Below are 22350 nucleotides of genomic sequence, written 5' to 3' on the forward strand. Positions count from 1 at the left end.
CTTTTGTTTTGTTTTCAATAAAATGGAAATGAAATTTTTCGTGGTTATTCAGATTAGAATATGAACTAAGATGTTTTAAATTATTCGGCAATGATTAATTTTCATTGAAATATTAATTAATTCAATTAATTGCTTGGAAAACAAGAAAAAAAATGTAAAAATGTAACCGATTGAAAGGAAGTTTTGAAAACACAGTGTTGCCACGTAGTAGAACTCGAAAGGTACGTCTAGACCGCTGAGAGTGTTTTTTTTCTGATTATTTTATCTTTTATCATAAAATCGGTGAATGTTGTGATTTTGATTGAAATTAATTAATTTATTCGAATTGATCAGCTATGATCGAGTGACAATAATACTCAATGTGACTCGTGTTGTTCCTGTTCGTTTGTTACACTTCAAAGTTCAAGATCAAAATCAAAAGTTCAAGCTTTTCTACATCAAAACAAACACATTCTACCTTACCTTAATAATCAATACCGCTTTTTACCCTTTATCACTACACTCACTCCATATGTGCAGCATCCAGCATCTTCAAAAGTGTTTTAAATTCGTTAACCGAGGTTTGTATCACCATTATGAACAGGAAAAGACAAATTAAGCTTGTAAATTGAAAGAAGTACGATATAATTTACAGTAATAATTGACTATTTACAGTTTAACCGGCGTATTCGTGTTTCGTGAGTGGTTCATGCTGCAGTTCTAATCTGGCCGCAGCTTTTACCTGGTCCTGATCTCCTGATACAATGTCCGAAGACTTTCTCTCAAAGTACAATGTTTTGAGTGCCATTTCACTGGTAGTACTCGGATTCTACTCGTACGCTGCGTATCTATTCACCACCGATGTGGGAAATAACAAGTGCTCCATGACTTATATGTTCGAGTATCCTCAGTTCGTGGTGAGTAAATTTTGATTCATTCGCTAAATTATTCTACTGCGAACAGTACATACCCACGCTCTTATTGCAATTCGGGCAAGAATGATCTACATCGCTCATTTTAGTTATCAAACATGGTATAAATGCGCACAAACAGCAGCCCAGTAAGCATAATAGGATACTGTAAAGTTTCTGTTCTGTGCTTATTTTTGAACGAGTAACTGTTATTACGTTGGTTCTGCAATATGGACATGTCATTTCGGTCGGATATGGCCCTACTGTAGGGAAAAATAATACCTGGGGTAGTTCTATAGCTGTATTTTGATGTGCCGGTGTTTGCATCTTGGTATTCAGTCTTGTTTTTCTCCAACTTCCATGGAATGATTCGATACGTGATCTTGGCGGTGGTATAACATCTGGATAAAAATTCTGTTGCTGTTGCTGGTATAGTTCCATTGTTGATATCTGGAAGTCGATCGTGTCAAGAACACTAAAATAATGATCGTTTGCAAAGAAAAAATGGTATATAGTGTTTGCAGATGGTTTTTCGATTTGTGCTCTGTTAGAGAAGAGGATTAGATAACCACTAGTTGATGAACATCTCAACCCTCAGTCCCTCACTAGCGAACCTAACGTACTAAAATTTGCAAATCAAAAAATAAAATATGCGAACATTTTATTGAACATTTTTCACAGCATAAGTAGGTAATTCATAATATGTAACTTCGCATCGAATAAAATAGTAAAAATATGCGAATAAAATATTACCTAATTATAAAATCAAAATTTGATACAAAAGTGGTTTTTAAAATACGTAGGCATACATATGTATGTGCGAGTAGGTATCTATTGAATTTGCTTACATCAGCTTATTTTTTTGTTTACGAACTCGGCACGTTCAGTGCCAAGCTTGTATACGAATTCTAAGGAATGTTTGCTTTAGGCACAACGTTTATATGTCCCCAAATGCAGTTTACAACTAGGACATTCGTGGCGAAAATTACTCAAAGATGTTATACAATATGGTAAACACGAACAAATTAAACAAGCAGCAGTCACAAACATCACGAAACAAGCTATATGTTGAGGTAACGAGCATTCAGTCGACACTCTAGTCATTATTTCATTTCGACAATTTGGACAAACCATACGAACTGGAGTCTCACCAAAGGAAGTTGGCACTACTACGTTGACTGAATGGTGAGCATGAGTGTACTGAGGTGGAGGTATATTGAAGCCGGGGGGAGGATATTGCGGTTGATGAGTCATTTTTTTATGACCTGCAAAAATTCAAACAATAAAATGAATAAAACCCTGAGAAATAATGGAGTTCAAACACTGTATTTAAGTACATAGGTGCGATGCAAAAAAATACATTAGTTTTCCAGTTTTTTTTTTTAGGGTACTTTTGGGCCATTTTCTTCGTTCGATCGATCGACCACGAAAATCTAAAATCGTAGATTATTTTAATATTTTTAAATGTGTAATTGAAAGTAATCGATTAGTGAATTCATCTTTACTCATTAGTCAACTTTTGGGGCGGATTACTCCATAAAATAGTACTTTTGTCGATGATCGCACCAAACCCCGGGTAACGTTGCACCACCCCCATCGCACTACCGTGGAATATGCACTCAATTTTTTTTTAAAGCACTCAAGGCCTTGTTCTATATGTATCAACTATCAACATAATTAAAATTTCCTATGAATAATTTTAAACACAATAAGACAGATTTAATTACTCTGATTATTAAAATTTATGTACCTACGAGTATATATTTGAAAAAAGATCAAATACGAACGAAGCTTAACATACTTACACAAAATTCTATCCAGAGTTTTGAAACGCCCAAAAAAATAAAAATAATAACGAAGACGAAATAACGTTTTCCTATCTAGGGCTGAAAAGTACTACTTTTCCAACCTCGCGATGATCGCTCGGATGTAAAAATAAGTACTTTCCACCTTCGTTCAGGAAAAATTACTTCACTAAACTCGGAGAAAAAGTGATTTTGAACTCGTGCGAGTTGTTCCCCTCACTTCGTTCGGGTCACAAACCTCACCCTCGTCAAAAATCACTTTTTCGGCCCTCGTTGTGTAATATACTATTTACATTGCAATAGGTAATCTTGAATATTAGTGTTAATTTATGGAGGAAAAAACTGATTATTTTATGACTGTTCGAGTGTTCGACGACGCGGTTGAGGTAATTTTTGCCTTGATAAGTTGAACTAGGTCTTATCCACGTACCTAGGTAGCCAGGTACTATTACTCATACCTATGTTGAAAAATTACGTAGAGAACATAGCCTAAATAATATGTACTCACTAGATTAGTTGTTCGATGAAATGAAAATCACAAAAGAAATCACTATGATAAATTCTAGAAACGTGTGTCTTATTCCGCGTTGATACACCCGATGAGCAATTATGAGCACATTAAATTAAGCAACGAGTCGAATTACAATTATGTATAAAAACAGTAACTGATTTATTTCTCAATTGACATTCACAAGTCACAACGTCAGATGTGAGGCATGTATGTAGCAGAAAGTGATGTATGAAATTATTACTGCTTCGGAAGGTTGACTTTCCCTCTCCAATACCTGCAACATTTATCTATGTTATTCGTACTACTTGCACGTTTACTTTTAGGTGCAACTTGCACTGTGTTAATTTTTCAATTGTATTTCCGCCGACAATGTGCCGAGACCTGATTGCCATTGAGGCATCGTTTTTTTTTTCTTCGAATTTTTATTATCAAATGATTATTCAATTCTTATCGAAATTGCTGCAAATTAGATTCGAGGACTCGTGGTATGAAATGTTTTTTTAAAAATTATTTACCTAAGCAAAAATAATGTAGAACAAGTATGTACGTACCTACCTACCTATGACTCGTACATTGTATGTATACATATATGTTGTTGGGGATTGATTTATATAAACAATAAGTGCATACCGATTGTTAACAATGAGTAATAAGATACGTAAGAATAATAGGAATAATACCCAGCCCCCCAACCACTAGGACAACTTTTTTTTAAAAAGACACATCCCAAAGAACATTTTAAAGCTAACTTGCCAAAAAAAAAGTTGGTTTCACTAACAAAATCGCGGCCTTCTTAATTGAAGTAGGACTCGTTCGAAATTATTTGAACTGGACAGCGAGCTAGATCGAAAAAGTACGCAAAAATTCATCACCAGTCAAAATTTCAAGTGCTATAAATTGTATTTTTCGATTTTTGGCGAATTTTTAAAAATCAGATTTAGGCCAAAAAATGAGAAAAAAAATCAAAATTTCACAAAATTGACCTAGTAAGTTGAAATTTGGAATACACCCTATTTTCGACCTGCCAAATCGATTAGTAACGGTTTCAAACTGCTTTAAGAAGTTCTGGAGCCTCCAGCAGATTTTTGAAACTTGAAATGTCCACAAAATTTTATCAATAAAGTTGAAAATCTAAAATTTACGCTGTACTCCAACTTAAACTTGTTATTAAGTCGACTGCAGATGGGTTAAGTCATTTTACAGTATTTAGCAGCGATTTGAAACTTTAAATTTCCACAAAATTCCATCAAATGAAGTTACAAAGCTCAAGTTTGCTCTGTAAACTAATTTCAATACGCTAATTAAGTCGATTGCAGGTGGATTTCAAGTCGTTTTGGAGCCTCCATCAGCAACTTTTTGGAAACTACCGGAGCCTTCAGTAGATTTTTAAAACTTGGTTGGAAATGGAAAGCCAAAATTCACTCTACACAATACGTGCTAAAATCAATTCGGACAGATTTTGTGGCATTTTTTGAAAAACAGGAGTTTCTAAAAATCCGATGAATGCCCCAAAATGGATTGGAATTGCCTGCAATCCACTTCGGAATAATGTCAAAAATAGGGTATAAACAGCTATATTTCATCTTTTTATGTACCTCAAACAGAGGCGGAAAGGTAATTTTCAAAATAGTATGAAATCGATAGACAAAAATATGTTTCAGACCGGAATACACCGATTTTGAAAAAAATAGCGGGTACCTTATCTGCCATTAAGGTCCGAGAAGCCACTGGAGGCTCCAAAACAACTTGAAATCCACCTGCAATCAACTTATTCATAGCGTATTGAGAGTAGTTTGCAGAATTTCGGCTTTCAAGTTTCAAAAATGTACTGGAGGCGCCAAAAATTTTGAAAAAGTCGTTGGAAGCTCCAAAATGACTTAAACCCACCAGTAGTCGACTTAATAATGTGTTCAAGTTGGAGTGCAGCGTGAATTTCGGATTTTCAACTTCATTTGATGAAAGTTTGTAGAAATTTCAAGTTTCGAAAATCTGCTGGAGACTCCAAAACTGCTTAAAACGGTTTGAAACCGTTACCAATCGATTTGGCAGGTCGAAAATAGAATGTATCCCAAATTTCAAATTACTAGGTCACTTTGGCAAAATGTTGATTTTTTTCTCATTTTTGGCGGAAATTATATTTTCAAAAATTTGCTGAAAATTGAAAAAAATACACTTTGGACTTGAAATTTTGACTGAATGCTTCTTAGATTTAGCTTTGTCCATGTTTAAAAAATTTCGTGCGAGTCCTATGTTGGAAAGCGAAGTCTGCGATTTCGGCTGACCTGCCAATCAATATGGCCGCGGTTTTGTGTAGGGCCAACTTTTCCTTAGGATACCCCCTTTAAGAACGGCCGAGGGGGTGCAATTATGTATTCCTATTGTCTTGCGGGACTATAATTATGTTTTAATGTGCTTCTTTTGGAACGCAATGCCCTTGAAAAACTTCATTTTTCATTCAATGTTCATGGTTCAGGAGGGTTTGAAAAATGTGATTCGAATTTTAGTCGATTTTCTGAAAAAGATAAAAGTGTGTTTTGATCTTAAGTAACTAGTGGACGAGCTATTTTCCATCAAAATGAATTATTCGTGAGAAAACTTCGAATTGTGTTGTTACAATGATTGATACCGAACACGTTAATAAATGAGGGGGTAAAAAAATTGCGAGGTCATTTTTTTTGTAATTATGCAATAATTTTTTTCGGTCAACCTAAATAAATTGGTAAATTCATGCTTTTGCAAATGCCTACTGGAGTCTGGAAACTATTGAGGAATGTACGCTGATTTCAAAGCGCATTTTATTTTTTCACTGGCTCATTAGATCAAAAGTTCATCCAGTAAATGTTCTTATAGAAGAATGAAAAAAGTAAGTAGGTATAATATAATTTTGAAAAAGTTACCATCACATTAAATAGGTTACAGTCTAAGATGAACAATATTTACCCAAAAACGTGGTACAATTTGGACAATAATGATTATAGGAGTACAGATCATTTAAAAGATAAGGTAAACAAGAACAACAGAAACACATAACGCAAAACATGGTTACACATAGTAAATGTTGAAATGCAGTATACTGCCATTCGACCACTGTTCTAACAATCCTGGTGCAATGGGGACATCTTACTGTGACTGGCCCAGGACCAAGTACTGGCTCTTGACGAACCACCATTACCTGTTGAGAATTCGACATAACTGCTGTATCTGTACATAACACAATAATTATTTAATTCTTCTAGTTTATTTATTTATTTTTTAAGGGCAAAAAGTGGTGGGTGGTACTCTGAATGTGAATCAAAGAGACGAACAAAAAACGTTATCATGCCTGATTGCCTATCGAATCGATGGAATTACCGGAAATCTGCTAATTTTGAGAAATTCGTCAAAAATAAAACAAAGCTTGGTTCATTTATATGATCACCCTAATGGATACTGCTCGACTGAACGAAGATGAAATGTTGTTATGAAAAAATACCCATCTTCAAAATTAACGAGGTGAATTTGATTTAGAATTTCCAGACTTGGTGTGCCCCTAATTTTGAAAATTCAAAATTTTCCCCAGTCAAGTAAAACCTTCAATGTTCAAGAATCATTTGATCTATTTCAGAATAATGGTCGTACATCCAGTCCTTTACTATCGCAGATGTTGTTGAATATAATGTTCTAAGTGAGGTGTTGAAGTATCAACAAACTTACGTATCAGATTATCTCGAACTTCTCATCATTCTTCGAGTTACTGTTTCCGTTGATTACTTCAAACTTTGACGCGCTCATTGATAAGCTTACTTGTCTCGATAACGTGTATTCTACAATTGTGTATGTAATTTTGCTTCGCGAGTAATCGTCAGTTAAAAACAAACATTAAATTATAAACATCGCGTTTCATTACGTCAAATTTTGAACGATTTTCTTAGCTGTAAATATATTTTGCGTATTTAGATCATCTAGGTATATAAATGATAAAATCACGGATGATAAACAGAAAAATGAATCATGGAAAGTGATAATTATGACGCAGTTTATTTACATTTTTCATGCTTGATACTACAGAGAAAGCCAATAGTTTTTTTTTGATTCGACTCTCACTTGTAAAATGAAACATAATGCATGAAACCGATTAATTGGTTAGAAACTAGGAAATAATCGAATAATATTTTTATAGACAATTAAAATATGTATAACTAATATCCAGTGAATACATTTTGTGTCTTGATAGATTTTTCTATTTAGCCTTGGAGAGGAGCTGGTAAGGATTGGGTTGGCTAAAATAAGAACAAAGTGATGTTCAGTTTTTTTCTATTCTATGCAAGGAATGGCTCAGAAAATTATTTTCTCCTTAAATATTTATATTCCACGAATTAGCATTGCTTGGTCACTTGAGAGCTCAAGTCTCAACTGCGACTTTACCATCGTAGAAATAGGCATTTGACTGAAAATTATGAGGTTTAATGCACTATTTGAAAACCATGACTTTCAAGTTGAGTGATGAGTAATGGTTCGTAAAATGTTCCACAATCCACTACTGGTTTTTGAAAACTTTACTTGGTAACAGGTTGCGGATTTTACTCTAACGTAAGTACATTGTTGATACCGAATGAAGCCATATTTCTGAGGCCACTCAGCCACCGCCACGTTTCCCCACGAATGTTTAGGTATTCCTTAAAGTATGTATACCTAACATTAGTCGATTACTTGAGATCCGATTTCCCAAAATCTCAACTGCGACTTTACCACCGTAGAAACTTGCATTTCTATGTATGTAGTTAAGCTATGAGTAGGTAAAACTTCCAGGTTTTTCAAATCTAAGAAAGAAATTCTGTATCGTATATCTTGCAAGAATGATTACCAATTTGATCAATAAAAATGAATTAGGTATTCTAATCAGTTTTTTCGACATGAAATTCGAAGTGGCCTTATTCGAAACTAGGTGCGCTCCTGCTACGATCTTTGGATCCACAATTCAACCGATTGAGGACTGGAGAATTCGATCTATGGGAAAAATCAACTACAAAAATACATTCCATCGAGAAGATGGTTTAAGTAACTTCCGTGAATTTAAACATTGAAATTTTCATGAATAGGTAATATGTAATGTACCTAGAATCTTTCTCAAATTACTGTGGCAAGTACCTTACCTACACTAGGTACCTTACTCATTTTTTTTTTTTTTTTCATGAAAAAATGAATAAAATAGTAGTTTATTCAACTTGGGAGTAAAAGTGATTTTCGACGATTTTTGAGGTTTATTGCCCGAGGGAAGCGAAGGAAATAATTCAAAATCTTCGAAAATCGCTCTTTCTCCCTGGTTGAATAATAATTATATTTTTCGTTACGAGGGAGAAAAACGCCAGTATTTACTTCCAAAAATCAGAAGCGGGAGCAAAAGTAGCACTTTTCCTCCCTAAATAACGAAAAAAAAGTAATTATTATTCTGTATTAATAGGTGCTTAATAGGTATCAGTTTAGTGGCATCTTCCCAGAAATAGTATTTTGAATACTTAGTTCTCAATTCTCATGTCAGTGAAACTGACCTCAACATTTTATCAAATGCCGATTTGCTTTAATTTAAGAAGGAGAAAAAAGTTCAGCTTGTGTGAATTATATTTAATTTCAAATGTGTACTTGACAAATATTTAATGGCATAATTATGAATGCGAGTGCGTATAAGAGGCTACAAGAATTCCGTACTCTTAAATGTAGATGCGCAATATGTACCTGATACACTTATTGAAAATTTTGTTACATATAGATATTTACGAGTAATCCTACAATTGCAATGTAAAAAGTTAAATACCCTTGTTTTTTGGAGATGGACGAATTGCATAAATCTGTAAAACAAATTTTACAAGCATGGTCTTGCATACCTTCGGGTGGCTTGTGGTTCTTATCACAGAATGTTGTTTCATCCTGACCTGTTGGTACGTTCACTGCCCTTCGTGTAACCCCAACTATATCTGAAATCACAAACATAAAGGTTGTTTGTTGCATAGGTATTAGGTATCAAGTAGCTAGCTAGCGACTATTTCACTGACTAGTGAATTGTATGTCAACGATACATTATTTTCTAATTAAATTTTTGGTTCATTTTTTGCTGAAAAAGGTAATTTATAAGTTCAATTGACGTGAGAATGTCATAAAATCATGCGCTAATATTGCATTATCATTAAACTCGTTTGATTAGGTTCTTGAATGAATTTTAGGGCCGAATTTATAAACGTTTCCCACACAAGTGATTAGTATTAAGTATTTTTACCCAGGTCAAAATAACAATAAGTGAACTTCAACTAGCTAGTAGATACTCACTGAATTTCTATTCATAGTCAATCCAAGTGCTGAGTATTACTTACCCAATTGAAAATATGCTAGTACAGAATTTCGGCTTCTGAGTCCTTATTTATCATTTTTAACAAAAAATTTTCAAAATGTGGTTTGAGCTATTACGAGTACATAAATATTATCAGAGCTGGTGTCACTGATAAACAAAACTTGGAAATTTGAAGAAAAATTGAATTTTACAGCATCAAAAATAGGAAATTTTGTAATACTATACAGCTTCTGTCTCTTTGGTAAGTAATACTTATGTAGGAATCAAGAATTGACTACATATATGAATTCAGATTATGTTGTTGTAACCCAGTGATAGCGCTTCCGCTAATACGTGATTTTTTTCATTGTAACTTGAGCAATGAGTATTACTTATTACGTTGTATGTACTTAACTAGAGAATTGGAAACGTTTATAAATTCGGCCCTTAGAGTACCTATGCGAAACAGCGGGGATTGTGGTTTTGTCATGTTTAACGTAAAAAAATTACGATTGTAGGTATTCCTTACCGAATCCTGGAGCTTTTCCTCTCGATTTGAGGCATGCAGCTTTTGTATTTTCACCAGAAAAAAATCCTTTTTCTGTATCGAACACTGACTTCTTGTTGGTTTTTTCATTCACATCGTAGCAATCTTTAGGATCATATTCATTACCTTCACAATCGTAACATTCCAAACCATTTCCTACAATTCGAAAAATTACATTATGAATAAATAGATATAGCTTTCATGTACTTAAAATTTACGTTCCGATGCAAGAATCGACAAAATAAAAGTATAAATTTAAACCAAACGGTATCTAATTACGCGTATCAAAAATTATGCTCAACGCATATTTTTTTCTGCGACAGGTCGGATGCGAGTGAAGTAAACGCAAGAGCAAAACGCACGAGTTGTGCGATTCTACCTACTCTTTAATTCTTGTTTTGCACTTTGGTCATTTTTTCAATTTTTTGCGATGAAAGTTTGCTCTTTGTACCGTAATTGCTCACTTCCGATCCGATAAAATAAAAAACTAATTTGAATAAATTAAAGTCAAAATCGATGAAGTGGTCTGGCATACGAAAGAAGATAAAGTCGGTGCCATGAATAGAATGCGTCGCTGTGAAAAGTTTTTGGGTAGGACTGTTAAGTATGCGACTATCTTCAACAATGTAATAATACGTGACTCCAATGAAGTAATGACCGAGTTTGTAAATGATTTTCTTACCTTTTGACATAAAAATCGAAAAAATCAAGCAGTAAATAAACCCCAAACCGTAATGACGCATTATCAAGTGTTTATTGATTCACAAATTCGCAAGAAATCAATTATTTAAACAGTTAAAATCAAGAAGAAGCGGATACAGGATTGCCGAATGTAAGTTTTCTGCATTATAGTGGAAACAACAATAATACGCGACCACTTGCCACTTCATCGTTTTTTTGGTTTTGTATTCGCGAATTCACGAATCGCTTGGATCATGGAACTAAGTTCCATGGCTTGGATCGCTGTTGTTCTGGGCATCGATCGATGATACTGGAGACCAATCAGATTACAATTCACAACGCAAAAATTGATAATTTATATAGTGGCCAGCCATTTTTTTCTTCATTCAAAGACATCAAACAACTCTTTTGCTGATATAACTATTTTCTCAATTTTGTTTAAAATACTCGTACGTTTGCAAATGAGTTGAGGTGTCATGAATTTTTTCAATTACTCAAATTCGAATCATTTAGTTGCAAATTTAAGTTGAAAAATATTCTACTTACAATAGATATAAAAATGTCTTATCACAATTTTGCACAGTATCCCCTTTTCAGGATTTATGCAAAAATCCACCAGATGTCAGCCACTTAGCGTGAATTCGCGAATGAAAAATTGAAATTCAGGGGTGCGTTCCTACTGTTAGCGAATTTCGAAGTATTTGCCTTCATCTTTACTTCCTTACATAGCCTCAAATTCAAATTTCAAAATTTGTGAATACGCCTTGAGATGAAGTATTTTTCGGGAATAAATCAAGATTTAAAATTGTTCATACCTAAAAACCGTATTTTGCTTTCCTGTAGAAAAATACTGTCTACGCCGCCAAAATTTATATAAAATTTACTAATAGGTACCTTCTTATCAATTTTACTACGTATTATGGCAATAATGTAGGCATGTGTATGGATATTGTGTGCGGATTCAACTTTTGAAATTGAAAGAATTGTATAATTTTACATTTACAGAAAATTGTAGTAACCGATCAGCATGGCAACGATTACAAGAAGTACAGTTTGTACGCGTACAGCGAGGGCAAATATATCGAGAGAGCCAGAGCGATGAAATTCACCGGGATACCAGTTCTATTCATTCCGGGCCACGGCGGCTCTTTTAAACAAGGTTTATTATCATACGAGTTGCATAATTGCCTATTTATTTAAGGTTTGAAATTGAAAAATGAAATTCAATGTTAATTTTAGCGCGTTCGTTGGCTTCCGTCACGACTCATCGTACAATGGACTTACAATCGATCTTCCACTTTGATTTTTTCACCAGCGACTTCAACGGTGAATATTCAGCCCTGTATGGTGGCACGTTGAAGAAACAACACGAATTTATCATTTGCAGCATACGTAAAATTTTATCTCTATATCCGCCTGGAAACAGACCCGAATCTGTGATTATTATAGGACATTCGATGGTAAAGTATTTTCTGCGAATTTATATTCACCTATACCTATAATAGATAATTTTATTAATGCTGTATATGTTTGCAGGGCGGTATCGTGGCTAAAAGTTTATTCTTGAGTAGTTATTTCGTTAAGGATTGGGTCAAATTGATAATTACTTTAGCTACGCCTCATAAACCCGTATTGTTAATGGATGGAGATTTATACAGTTTTTATAACATCGTCGATGAGTATTGGGCTAAATTACGAACGAGGAAATCTAGTCGTTTGGGTAATATCACGTTGATTTCGATCGGTGGAGGTGCTCGAGATATGCTAGTTCGACCTGGCTTAACATACGACAAATACGCTGATTTGAACGTCTTGGTAAGTTCAATTACCTTTTTATTGATAAAAAAAAACAGTCGTTGTTAATGTAAGTACCTACCTCAGTTTCTAAGTATAAAGTACTTAGTATGTAGTATTGCAGTACCTACCCGTTCATGTAGGTATACGACTATAGATATTTTTTTAATAACTAATATTAAATACCTACCTACTTGTGCTATATAAATATTTATTAAATTACATAGTAGGTAATGTTTTCTTGTTTAGTAATTGTGTACATGTATTTTTTAAAACATTTTTAGACAAACGCGGTGCCGAATGTAATTACATCCACTGATCACTTGTGCATAGTTTGGTGTAACAATTTTATAAAAACGTTATCACGAGCTCTGTATGATGCTGTGGATTTTGAAGTGAAAGGAATCACATTGGATAAAGACCTATTGAAAAATATATTTTATTATCACCTTGTTCGAGTAAGTGTGTACTCGCATTAACAGATTTTTCTATACTTTTTAAATGTAAAACTGTACTTCGATGACAAACCCGGTACTTCTGAACAAATTGAAATGTTCTCGAACAATTATTTTTGGGCGAAACACGCCATCCATAACACATGAAGGGATAATTGATTGTTTACGAGTTGAAGAAATTTAGAAAAAAAAAACAAACAAAAAAAGGCAGAATGTTTATACTTCGAATAGGTACGTTGTAACTATTTGTGTAGGTACATTAGTCGTTTTTATTTACAGTGTAGCAATGGAAAATATTACACAACTGAAATTCACCAAGAAAGGCTGAAATTTTCGCGGAATAACACCGTTTGGAAAGAAATCAAACAGACTCAGATTTCATTACAGTACCCGGAAGGATTGGACGAAGATACTTACGTAATGATTAAAAAACCAGCTAGATCATTAGGTGCTAAATACGATATTACAATAGAGGCGACTAATATCGATAAGCGTGATTGGATAGCGGAATGCGCTGGTCGAAATTCAAACGATGATGGTACTATTACTTGGTTAGTATTCAAATAGAAATAAGAAGCAATTTCCTTTACCAAAGATGTGAAAATGAATACGCGTTTTTTTGTAAAAATTCCACTCTCCCATAATTAATCTACATTTCTGAATTTCAGCGAAGATGGTGTGAATTTGTCACAATTTGGAGTGATTGGATTCAATAAGACAATGGGAAAAAAATATTTTCAAACTACGTTCAATTCGACAAAGGAATATATTTCTCCAGCAACGCATTACGTTGTGAAATTGCCCGCTCATAAAAAAGATGTAGGTATTGCTGCGTTAGGTGCCTGTTAATAATGCAAAAAAAAAAAAACGTTTCATTGGTCTAAAAATTTAGAAAATGGTTTCTAATGAAAGATTTCTTTGTCTAGATTGGTCTCGCCATCGATATATATGATCGAAAAACACGAATTGTGCAAGCGGAGCTCAATTTCTTAACATTTTATAAACAAAGAACCATACTAAAAAGTACCGAAAAAGGAGCATTACGGTATAAAATTTACTTGAACGGATTAGTAGCTATGTGGAAAGCATATCGTTTGTATTTAACACCTCATAAGTGCACCAATGAACAGCACCTGGCTTATGCGGTGTTCAAATCTCCTTGGAATCACGACAGTTCGCACGCTGTCACTAGGTTGGTTGATGTATAAAATTACATGTACTTGGCATTTTGGGTGTACGATTAAATAGAAAAGCGACAACAAGATGTGAAAGGATTTCGATCAAATTCGGCGGAAATTTCAATTTTGAGTTCAAAGTTACGCCGAAAATGTTTCAGCTCCGAGGAAAGCTCTGGAAGAGAGAAAAGGCTCTTCAAAGAGGGGTCCTTCTTCGAAAAAAATCGTAATTTCTTTCGCTCTAGTGCCTACCCACCTTGTTAAGTATGGGAAAAGTAGCCTAGTTTCAAAAATTAGCTATTGAGATTATGCGTCGCGTCGACCAAAATCATCACCATCAAAATTCAAGACCACTTTTAGGATTCTACAACTGAATGGTTGAAAATTTGCTAATCGCTCAATTTTGGCGTAAGAAAATTTTTTTCTCTAAAATATTTCGCTATAATTTTGCAAAAACGTCGAAATATTTATCATTTCTAAAACTGGAGAAATCTTTTGGAACGCAGTGGAGACAATTTTTTGTCATTATTGCCAATTTCAAAACACTGAGAGAGATTGCCAACAACTTTTCATTTTTTTTTTTTTTGGAATCAGCAATGTTGAACAGAAAACTGCCACCAATGCGTTCCAAAATATTTCCCCAGCACAATTATATATTGAAAAATATTTAAGAATAAAAGAGAAAATTTTTAAAAATGTGTACTTAAGAATTTACCTAAAATTAAGCGATTTGCAAATTTTCAATCGCTCGGTAGAACCCTACAAATGGTCTTGGATTTTGATGACAATTGTCTTGGTCAACGCGGAATCTCAAATGCATACGACTTTTTGGAATTGGCCCAATTTTTCCATAATAGATTTGGTAGAGGCTAAAGCGAAAAAAAAACATCGATACCTCCTTTTCAGGCACTCCTCCGGAGCTGAAATTTTTCTGGCAATGAGTAACTTTCAACTCAAAATGAAATATCTCCTTATTTGAATGTGGTCCCCCTCCCTTTCCTTCACCCCTAAAAACCATCGAAATAATCGATTTTTTTATATGTATATCGTAGTTGGGAGGAAGAAGAGCCATTGAAATTGATTCTACTAACAATACCTCCTTATCAAATGTCCGAAGAAGCAAAATTGGTACCTTCAGTTGAATTAATTCTCGATCCAGCTTGCAGATATTCAGTGCAGTGAGTATCGCCAATATTTTGATTTAAGCTAATATACCTACAAGTACCTAGCCAAAACGTACATTTGCATATTTATGACGTACGAATACTTTCGATGTGTTTCAATTTTTGTTTCTTGTTTGATTTCATTTTTGTAGAGTGGAGGCGTCCTACATGGAATCCTTAGGATTAATAGCCACTCGCTACAGTTTCGCTCTGTTCGCCAATGTAGCTACTATTCTACTATTGGTGCTAGTTCGACAATATGCCTTCTTTCAAACCACCCGGTTTTGTTTATCATTTTTCACTGCTTTGCAAGAAGGCGCTGGACCGTGGTATACGTTGCCAGTGGTTAGATTTATTACCTACAGTTGGGAGTAAGTTATACAAATATTCGTATTATTGAACGTATTTCGTTTTTAAAATTATGTTACAGTCCGAATTCTATGATAACCATTCGTGGATAATGGATAGATAAACATAACTGTGTGCTTAATAGTACCTATTCTATGTGTCTATTTCGCTTTAAAACGCATGTGTATCCACTCTTTGTTGTAGAAACGTCGACTTGAGCAATTATCCATTTAAATGGGATACGTTAATTATGCAAGACGATACCGCGGACGGTATTATTGTACCTATCGTATTGTATTTCGTTGCATTTGGGATTGTGCACATAACCGCCACGTTATTATGGATATTTGTTCTGGCTGGAGTGAAAACATATCGAACGTATTTCAAATGGTAAGTTTTCCATGATCATTGATCATTTGATCACTGATGATTTATCAGTGAAGGGAACAACTTGATCTTTGCATCAAATTTATGTACTTCAATTTGATTATTTGAAGTTGGGAGAATCACGTTGATTTTTTTTTCATGACTATCGGGATTTTAAGAGCGATTTTTTTCTTTCAATTGAAACTGATTTTTCTGATTTAATTGGACAGACATTTAATTTGGATTGATTGAATCGATAGATTTTCCATTTGGATTGTTTAGTGCTTACAAATATTCATTTTTTTTGTTGCAGTTTCTCATTAATTAAAATCCCTTCATTAACGGAGTTTTACTTTTTTCGGAGAATCTACGCGCGATTTCCCGTGACCTTAGGGATGTTGGTATTTTTCATTTGTTTCGCTACCTGTGGCAGTTTTGGATTACTCGTTGGACTTGTAATATATTTTTTAAAGGTGAAAATTTATTTAGCTATGAATGATATGACAGTAACTAATATGTATATGGTTAAAATAATCTCTCAATATCTATGTTTTTTTTTTTTTTTTTTTTTTTTTTTTTTTAGATTTGCAGATTATACAAACAATGCCTGGAGGCAGAAACTTTAATGAATGATACTCTCGAAAAGAAAGTTAGAACAATCGCAGATGATTTGGAGTTACCCAGAATAGATTGTGTCCACCTCCATGTCACTTTGTTCCTGCTGTGGACTCTCAACACAGTGGTGTACTTGCCCAGTTTAGCAATGTGGTTTAAAAATTTAGAGTAAGTGTTGTACAAAAAGACTCGGACCTGTCTAGTGTCTATAACGTATTAGAATATCATTCTTGTTTGTTAGCCATCTGGTTCACGCCAACGCAACTAATTCAAATTTTTGATTTCGCAGCTATGAAATATTTATCAACGAAGATCCAAGCTATGTATACTCAGCGATCTTGGCCTTGTCAATTTCTGTGATTTGGTATTGCGATTGTTGTCCGTATGTTTTTCTGTGAGTATCGTAGCCTACATTTCTTGGAATTGTCACACACCAAGTTTAAATCATGTTCAAGTGATACCAGTGTATAAAACATAAAAGGTTTAAAAAGGTGGCCGAGTCGAAAAAGTGAATCAATCTTTGAATTTAGCGCCATCAAATCAGTTACCATCCATGTGCCACCAGTGTCTTTTTAAAATTATTTTAAATTTTGATCGAAATTGAAAACTTTCAAGTGGCCTCTGTGGGAGTATTGAAATTCTATTTTGAAAATTAGATTTTCGGAAATAAAATTCAGTTCAATTTGTTATATTGATTATGATAAGTTGAGCTTTAATCCCAGAGTTGAAATTAAAAGGGGAGAGAGGACGGGTGTGAGGAAGGACCCTCCCTTCCCTTGTCGAATTTTCAAAAAGTCGGAAATTTGCCAATATTTGCGTAGGTACTAATAATTTATTAGGTACTTGAATTACAAATTTTCAAAAACTTCAGCCTGTTAGTTTTTATTTTTCAAAATCAACCTTTCTAAAAATCTATTATTCAAACTCAAAAAATGTTTAAATCAAAAAGTAAAATCCTCACAAAGAAACAAATTTTGAGAGCTTCTGCCCTCACTTCGTTCAAGTTTTTTTGCTTTTATTTTTCAAAACTGAAATTTCTAAAAAAAAAAAAACAACATTCAAATTCTAAAACTTTGAAGCCAAAACAATCAAACTCCTCACATAAAAAAACATTGTTCTTTCACCCCAAAATACGAATTTTTAAAAACGTTTGCCCTCGAAAAAATTCCATGTTTGAGACTTTCAAAAATTTTAAAAAGAAAACGAAAATTTTTCACGAGTCATAATCTATGAATACCTAATTTACCTACACATTATCAATAGGCAAAATTGTCTTCTTATCTTTTCTTTCACATTAAAAAAAAAAAATCACTTTTTTATTCGGTAAAATTGGTATTTTTTTCTCGTAGGCCTATCAGTCGGTAAATTTGCACCCCCCCCCCCCATTCTTAGTTTCGTCCTCGTTTGATCTTACAAGTTCAATTTGAGCTTTTTAGAATCTTACGAGTGAATTTTCATGCTTGTTTTCTTCGAAATCTCGCAAACAGATCTGTTCAAAGTTCAATCAGTCTTCAGATACCTACCTAAGCACCTTCATAATTTGGCAAAGCAAGAAATCTCGTTCATGTCTAAAGATTTGCATACTCGGTTTGCCGTAAATGTATTTGTAATATGTAATATGTACTGTACATACATATTTACGGCGAACAGAGTATGCAATTTTATTAACATCAACAAACTCATTTTGCCTATGACTGAATTTTGATGTGAGGAATCGGCTTTTAGCTGAGGTTTTGAAATTTACAAGTGAAAGTTGGTTCTTGTGGTGCAAAAAATGCGTGGTAATATTTTCAGAAGGTGAAATCGAAATTTCTGTTCAAAATTTCTATCTTTGGAAGTTTTAAATCGTATTTTTTGAACGTTCATACAAAATGTAGATCTCGAAATGAAATCTCAACATCGCTTGTAAACACAGTAGTTTCCTCTTATATTTTGATCAGATTTTTTTTCATGTTGAAGCGAAGTTACGCATTGTTTAATTGATTTTCGAGGGAACTGACTCGAAATATGCATTCATTCTTAATCACATCTGTTCATCGCTTTAATTGTAATAATGAAAAAAATGAAAATATTGTCGTCAGTTGATTTTTGTCTTACTTATAAGGTCGCTGATTTCGAATTTCTATTTATTTTGCCGTTTAACCCCTTGGTCTCCTCTCTTTCCTTGTTTTCGAAAAGGAAGGCTAATGAGTAACCCAGCATAAAAAGACATTTTTTGAGCAATCTTATGAAAATATAACCACTTTAAAGCGGTTCGAAATCAATTTTTGAATAGCATGATAAAAAAATGGAGAAAAGTATTTCTTAATTTTTTTTTTTTTTTTTTTTGCTCAAGACTTGTGTACCATAACATTTTATTTTTGAATCTGATCTAAAAACCGTGCAACGTTAATTTGTGAAGGTCGCGACTACGTGCACCACCGTTTTGTTATCAATTTATAAACTACTAAATATGGTTTTATAATTTGTCTGTAAAACGTTTTCTGTTAACAGACCGTACTACAAAATCGTTGTGTATCCTTTATTCGTTACCACCTGCAGCGTTCTGCTAATGTGCCAAGTAAATATTTATCGTTTACCGAGCGTAATAAGCGCAGTATTTGTCGCAATTGCCGTACATCAGTACCTAGGGTTAGTGAAGTTACGTAAATGGGCAGCGGATGAATATCGCCAAATGGCTGAACGTTTAGCCGCCGATAATGCAACCATGTTTCAAAGCGGCCAAAATGTAATAATCCCTGGTCGGCCTAGTTTTACTCCCAGATCGTCGCAGTTGAATAATCCCAGATCGACTCAGACTTCCAAATCGAATAATTCGTCCACGAGAAATGGTTCTAAAGCTCACGATACCAGAGAGCAAGCCAAGGAGAAGCAGAATTAACATTTCCTTTCCTTCCCCTTCACGTAGTAATCGCGTTACGTGAATGTAAGGTTAAGCTAAGTCAGTATAGCCGAGTCATACGAGCAATTTGTCCGCGTTCCTTTGTATGGTGTGCGGATGTGCGATCATTTTCCAATTATTGTTTTCGTTATAATCCTTTTCTTCTTATCTAGTCATACTTACTACTTACTTACATTTTAGTTGTGTGTGTATCTGTGTTATTCTTATTTTAAGCTCGTTTTCGTATATGCCAAGTGCCCGTATGTTCCCACGTTACAGTCATATCAAAAAATTTCCTCCCAGTGTTTGGTCTAATTACTTAAATATCATGTAACGAATGTGTGAATAATCGAAACAGTCCACAGTTTATTTCATTATGCTCGACGCATGCTCAGGGAGTGAACAAGTGAACCCGAGGAACCTCCAACTTAAAAAGTCACGAAATGTATGAAAATCATCGTACGATAACCATTTTTATTTTAATCGAAATGAATAAAGTACATAATTATTACAATGTATTTTACGTAATTTTGTTGGGTTTCAAAAATCATCTCGTTGATCCCAAATATGTAATTCTAAGTAATGGGTTGACTGTTCGATTACAATTACCTAAATTGTTATTTTATTCGATGAAAATTTTGTTCCTAGGTTCACTTGAGCGCCCAGAATGTATTTTTCTCTCGATTTCAACTTTAAACAAGATGATTTATTTACCATGCGTAATTGTGATTTTTTTTATTTTATTTTTTATGGTTCTAAATCTTGCGATTCGCGCAAGCGTGCAGATTAATTTTTTTTGTTTTTTTATTTATGTAGGTCATGAACAGTATTATTTGTGTATATTTTATTTTTTCCAGTTATGAAACTCATGTGCCATTTTATTGAATCTCCTTTAAAAAAAAAAATAATTTTAATTATGTTATATCAGCAGTGTGTGATTTTTTTTAAAATGTAAGTGTTTTTTTACCTTTCATCTTTGATTATTTTCGGCGTTATACCTTCACTCAAATGATTAATACCTTTGTAGCAAAACTTTATGAATTTGATTTGACATGACTATTGTACTTGCTCTTTTTATTCATTTTGTATTTTATTTTATTTACCTACTTATTTGCATATTTTTTGTATCGTGTAAATGCAAGACGATTTTTAAAAAAGATGTATAAACGATTGAAATTTTTGTAGCGAATATTCTATCGTGTGATTGTGTAATATTTAAGCTTTTGGTGTTTCAATTGATGTTTCAATTGATGAACATACCTATAATGTACTATTGACGAATCTTTGTCGATTTTTGTTCATTGCATTACTGAATAAATGCATGTTGATGTGAATATGATCTTGTATGTTTTTGTTTACAAATTTTACTTTCTTGAACTCCGCATTTCACCTCAGAAAAACCGCGAAGAAAGCTTCAGTTTTTTGGCCGACATTCTTGTTTTAGTTTCATGTACCTACTCCGGATTCGTCAAATGCTTGAATTTGTTCTTGGTTTTTTTAAATGATTTATTCTTTGAGATGTACCTGTAAGTAAAATCATTAAAATCATACACTTAAACGCATATTTTGGTCTTTATTAGAGCGTGCATATTCTCCTATATTTTCTTATCTGCCAATTTTAAAAATGTGACATCGCGGTCATGTTGTTCAATTTTGAAAAATCAACCTTCTGTCTTATCCACCTTTTCAAAATTGAACAATTGAAAGGGTAACTTAAGATGAAGAGGCACGTTTACGACATTGTATTTGATTAGGTGGTATTTACTATAGAAAATTTGGTTTGGAGAGGGTTGTGTAGTAGGGGTATAACGGCTTATCCCGAAGCGCATTCTAGTTCTTGTGAGTCATTTGTAATTTCGCTTTGCCCTCGAGAAGTTGTAATATGTATTGACTTAAATTGCAACCTATTTGGAGTTGCAATGCTTATTTTTATTTTGTTTCGGAATTCATTGTTGTTGAAAGGTGTTTCTGATTGCTGTGGGATCTCTATAATTTAATTTTAATTTTTTTCAAATACCTATGTATGTACCTACTAATTGTATTGTGCATGGTTACCTACTTGTTTCATGCAGTTTTTAAAATTATAATTTGTGATGTTATTTCTACATTAGTTTTAATCCATTTTTCAAAAAATGACCTTCATTTTTAAACTAATATTTTCCATTGATTTTTTAAAACTTTGGTTTTTTGATTGCTGATCCAATTTTACCTACTTACACCACAACTTTTACATACATTTGTTTCACGTATTTTTTTCATAGTTTTCAAAATTCCAGAAATAGTTTTTCGTTTCTTCAACTGTTATTTAGCCAAAATTCAATCTTTTTCGATTATTAGGTACCTACCAACATGTTCATTTATCTAGTTAGGTATTTTCCGTTTATTTGTGCTGATTTTTCCATAATTTTATTTTATAGACAATTGATTTTTCAAAATTTCGATTTTTCTTATTGCAGATTAAAATTTTTTCAAGTTGAATTTCACATTAGGTACCGTTTTGCCGTTAATGTTTTAATTTTTTCAATTTTAAAAATAATTTGATACGTTTTGTTCTACACGTATAAATTATTTATATTTTCTAAAATTATGGATCAACTTTTGAAATTGCATGTTTACCTGTTCGTTACAAATTTTTTAGTATTTCCAAGATACATTTTTGTAATTTCCATTTTTTGATATTTTAGTATTGGAATTGGAATTTTTCAAATTGATTTCGATAGTACATAATGTCTAATTTAGGTCACGTTTTAGTTGTTCAATTTCAAATCTAATTCTTTTTATGAGATTTGATATACTCGTATGTAGGTAGGTAGATATA

The 22350-nt window shown here is 33.4% G+C and overlaps 1 protein-coding gene and 1 long non-coding RNA gene across 3 annotated transcripts; one reads left to right on the plus strand and one right to left on the minus strand.

Moving 5' to 3' along the window:
- The first annotated feature begins 260 nt into the window (after positions 1 to 260).
- On the plus strand, positions 261 to 20866 carry PGAP1 (GPI inositol-deacylase). 2 transcript variants are annotated; one of them, XM_065362651.1, is made up of 16 exons: positions 261 to 560; positions 655 to 896; positions 11741 to 11894; positions 11975 to 12195; positions 12272 to 12550; positions 12814 to 12987; positions 13264 to 13535; positions 13653 to 13803; positions 13911 to 14176; positions 15212 to 15337; positions 15475 to 15693; positions 15875 to 16060; positions 16350 to 16509; positions 16620 to 16819; positions 16941 to 17045; positions 19145 to 20866. In XM_065362651.1, the coding sequence occupies exons 2-16, from the start codon at positions 744 to 746 to the stop codon at positions 19530 to 19532; spliced, it is 3054 nt and encodes a 1017-aa protein (XP_065218723.1). In that variant the 5' UTR covers positions 261 to 560; positions 655 to 743; the 3' UTR covers positions 19533 to 20866. The 2 variants fall into 2 exon arrangements, with proteins under 2 accessions (XP_065218723.1, XP_065218732.1); XM_065362660.1 differs by lacking the exons at positions 261 to 560; positions 655 to 896 and adding an exon at positions 3573 to 3691.
- Positions 1535 to 3426, minus strand: LOC135844459 (uncharacterized). Its single transcript, XR_010558531.1, has 2 exons — positions 3204 to 3426; positions 1535 to 2155 (listed from the first exon to the last, which is right to left on the minus strand). It is a non-coding gene; the product is annotated as an uncharacterized LOC135844459 (long non-coding RNA).
- Positions 20867 to 22350: the final 1484 nt, after the last annotated feature.

The sequence above is a fragment of the Planococcus citri genome, chromosome 1 (assembly GCF_950023065.1).
Source record: "Planococcus citri chromosome 1, ihPlaCitr1.1, whole genome shotgun sequence".
Classification (NCBI taxonomy): Eukaryota; Metazoa; Arthropoda; class Insecta; order Hemiptera; family Pseudococcidae; genus Planococcus; species Planococcus citri.

Bases quoted from the DNA above. Each gene is read 5' to 3' on its own strand.
- PGAP1 (XM_065362651.1), top strand. From the start codon at position 744: ATGTCCGAAGACTTTCTCTCAAAGTACAATGTTTTGAGTGCCATTTCA. The intron at 12,551-12,813 runs GTAAGTTCAATT...AAACATTTTTAG, and splicing joins ACGCTGATTTGAACGTCTTG to ACAAACGCGGTGCCGAATGT. The intron at 13,804-13,910 runs GTAGGTATTGCT...TTCTTTGTCTAG, and splicing joins TGCCCGCTCATAAAAAAGAT to ATTGGTCTCGCCATCGATAT.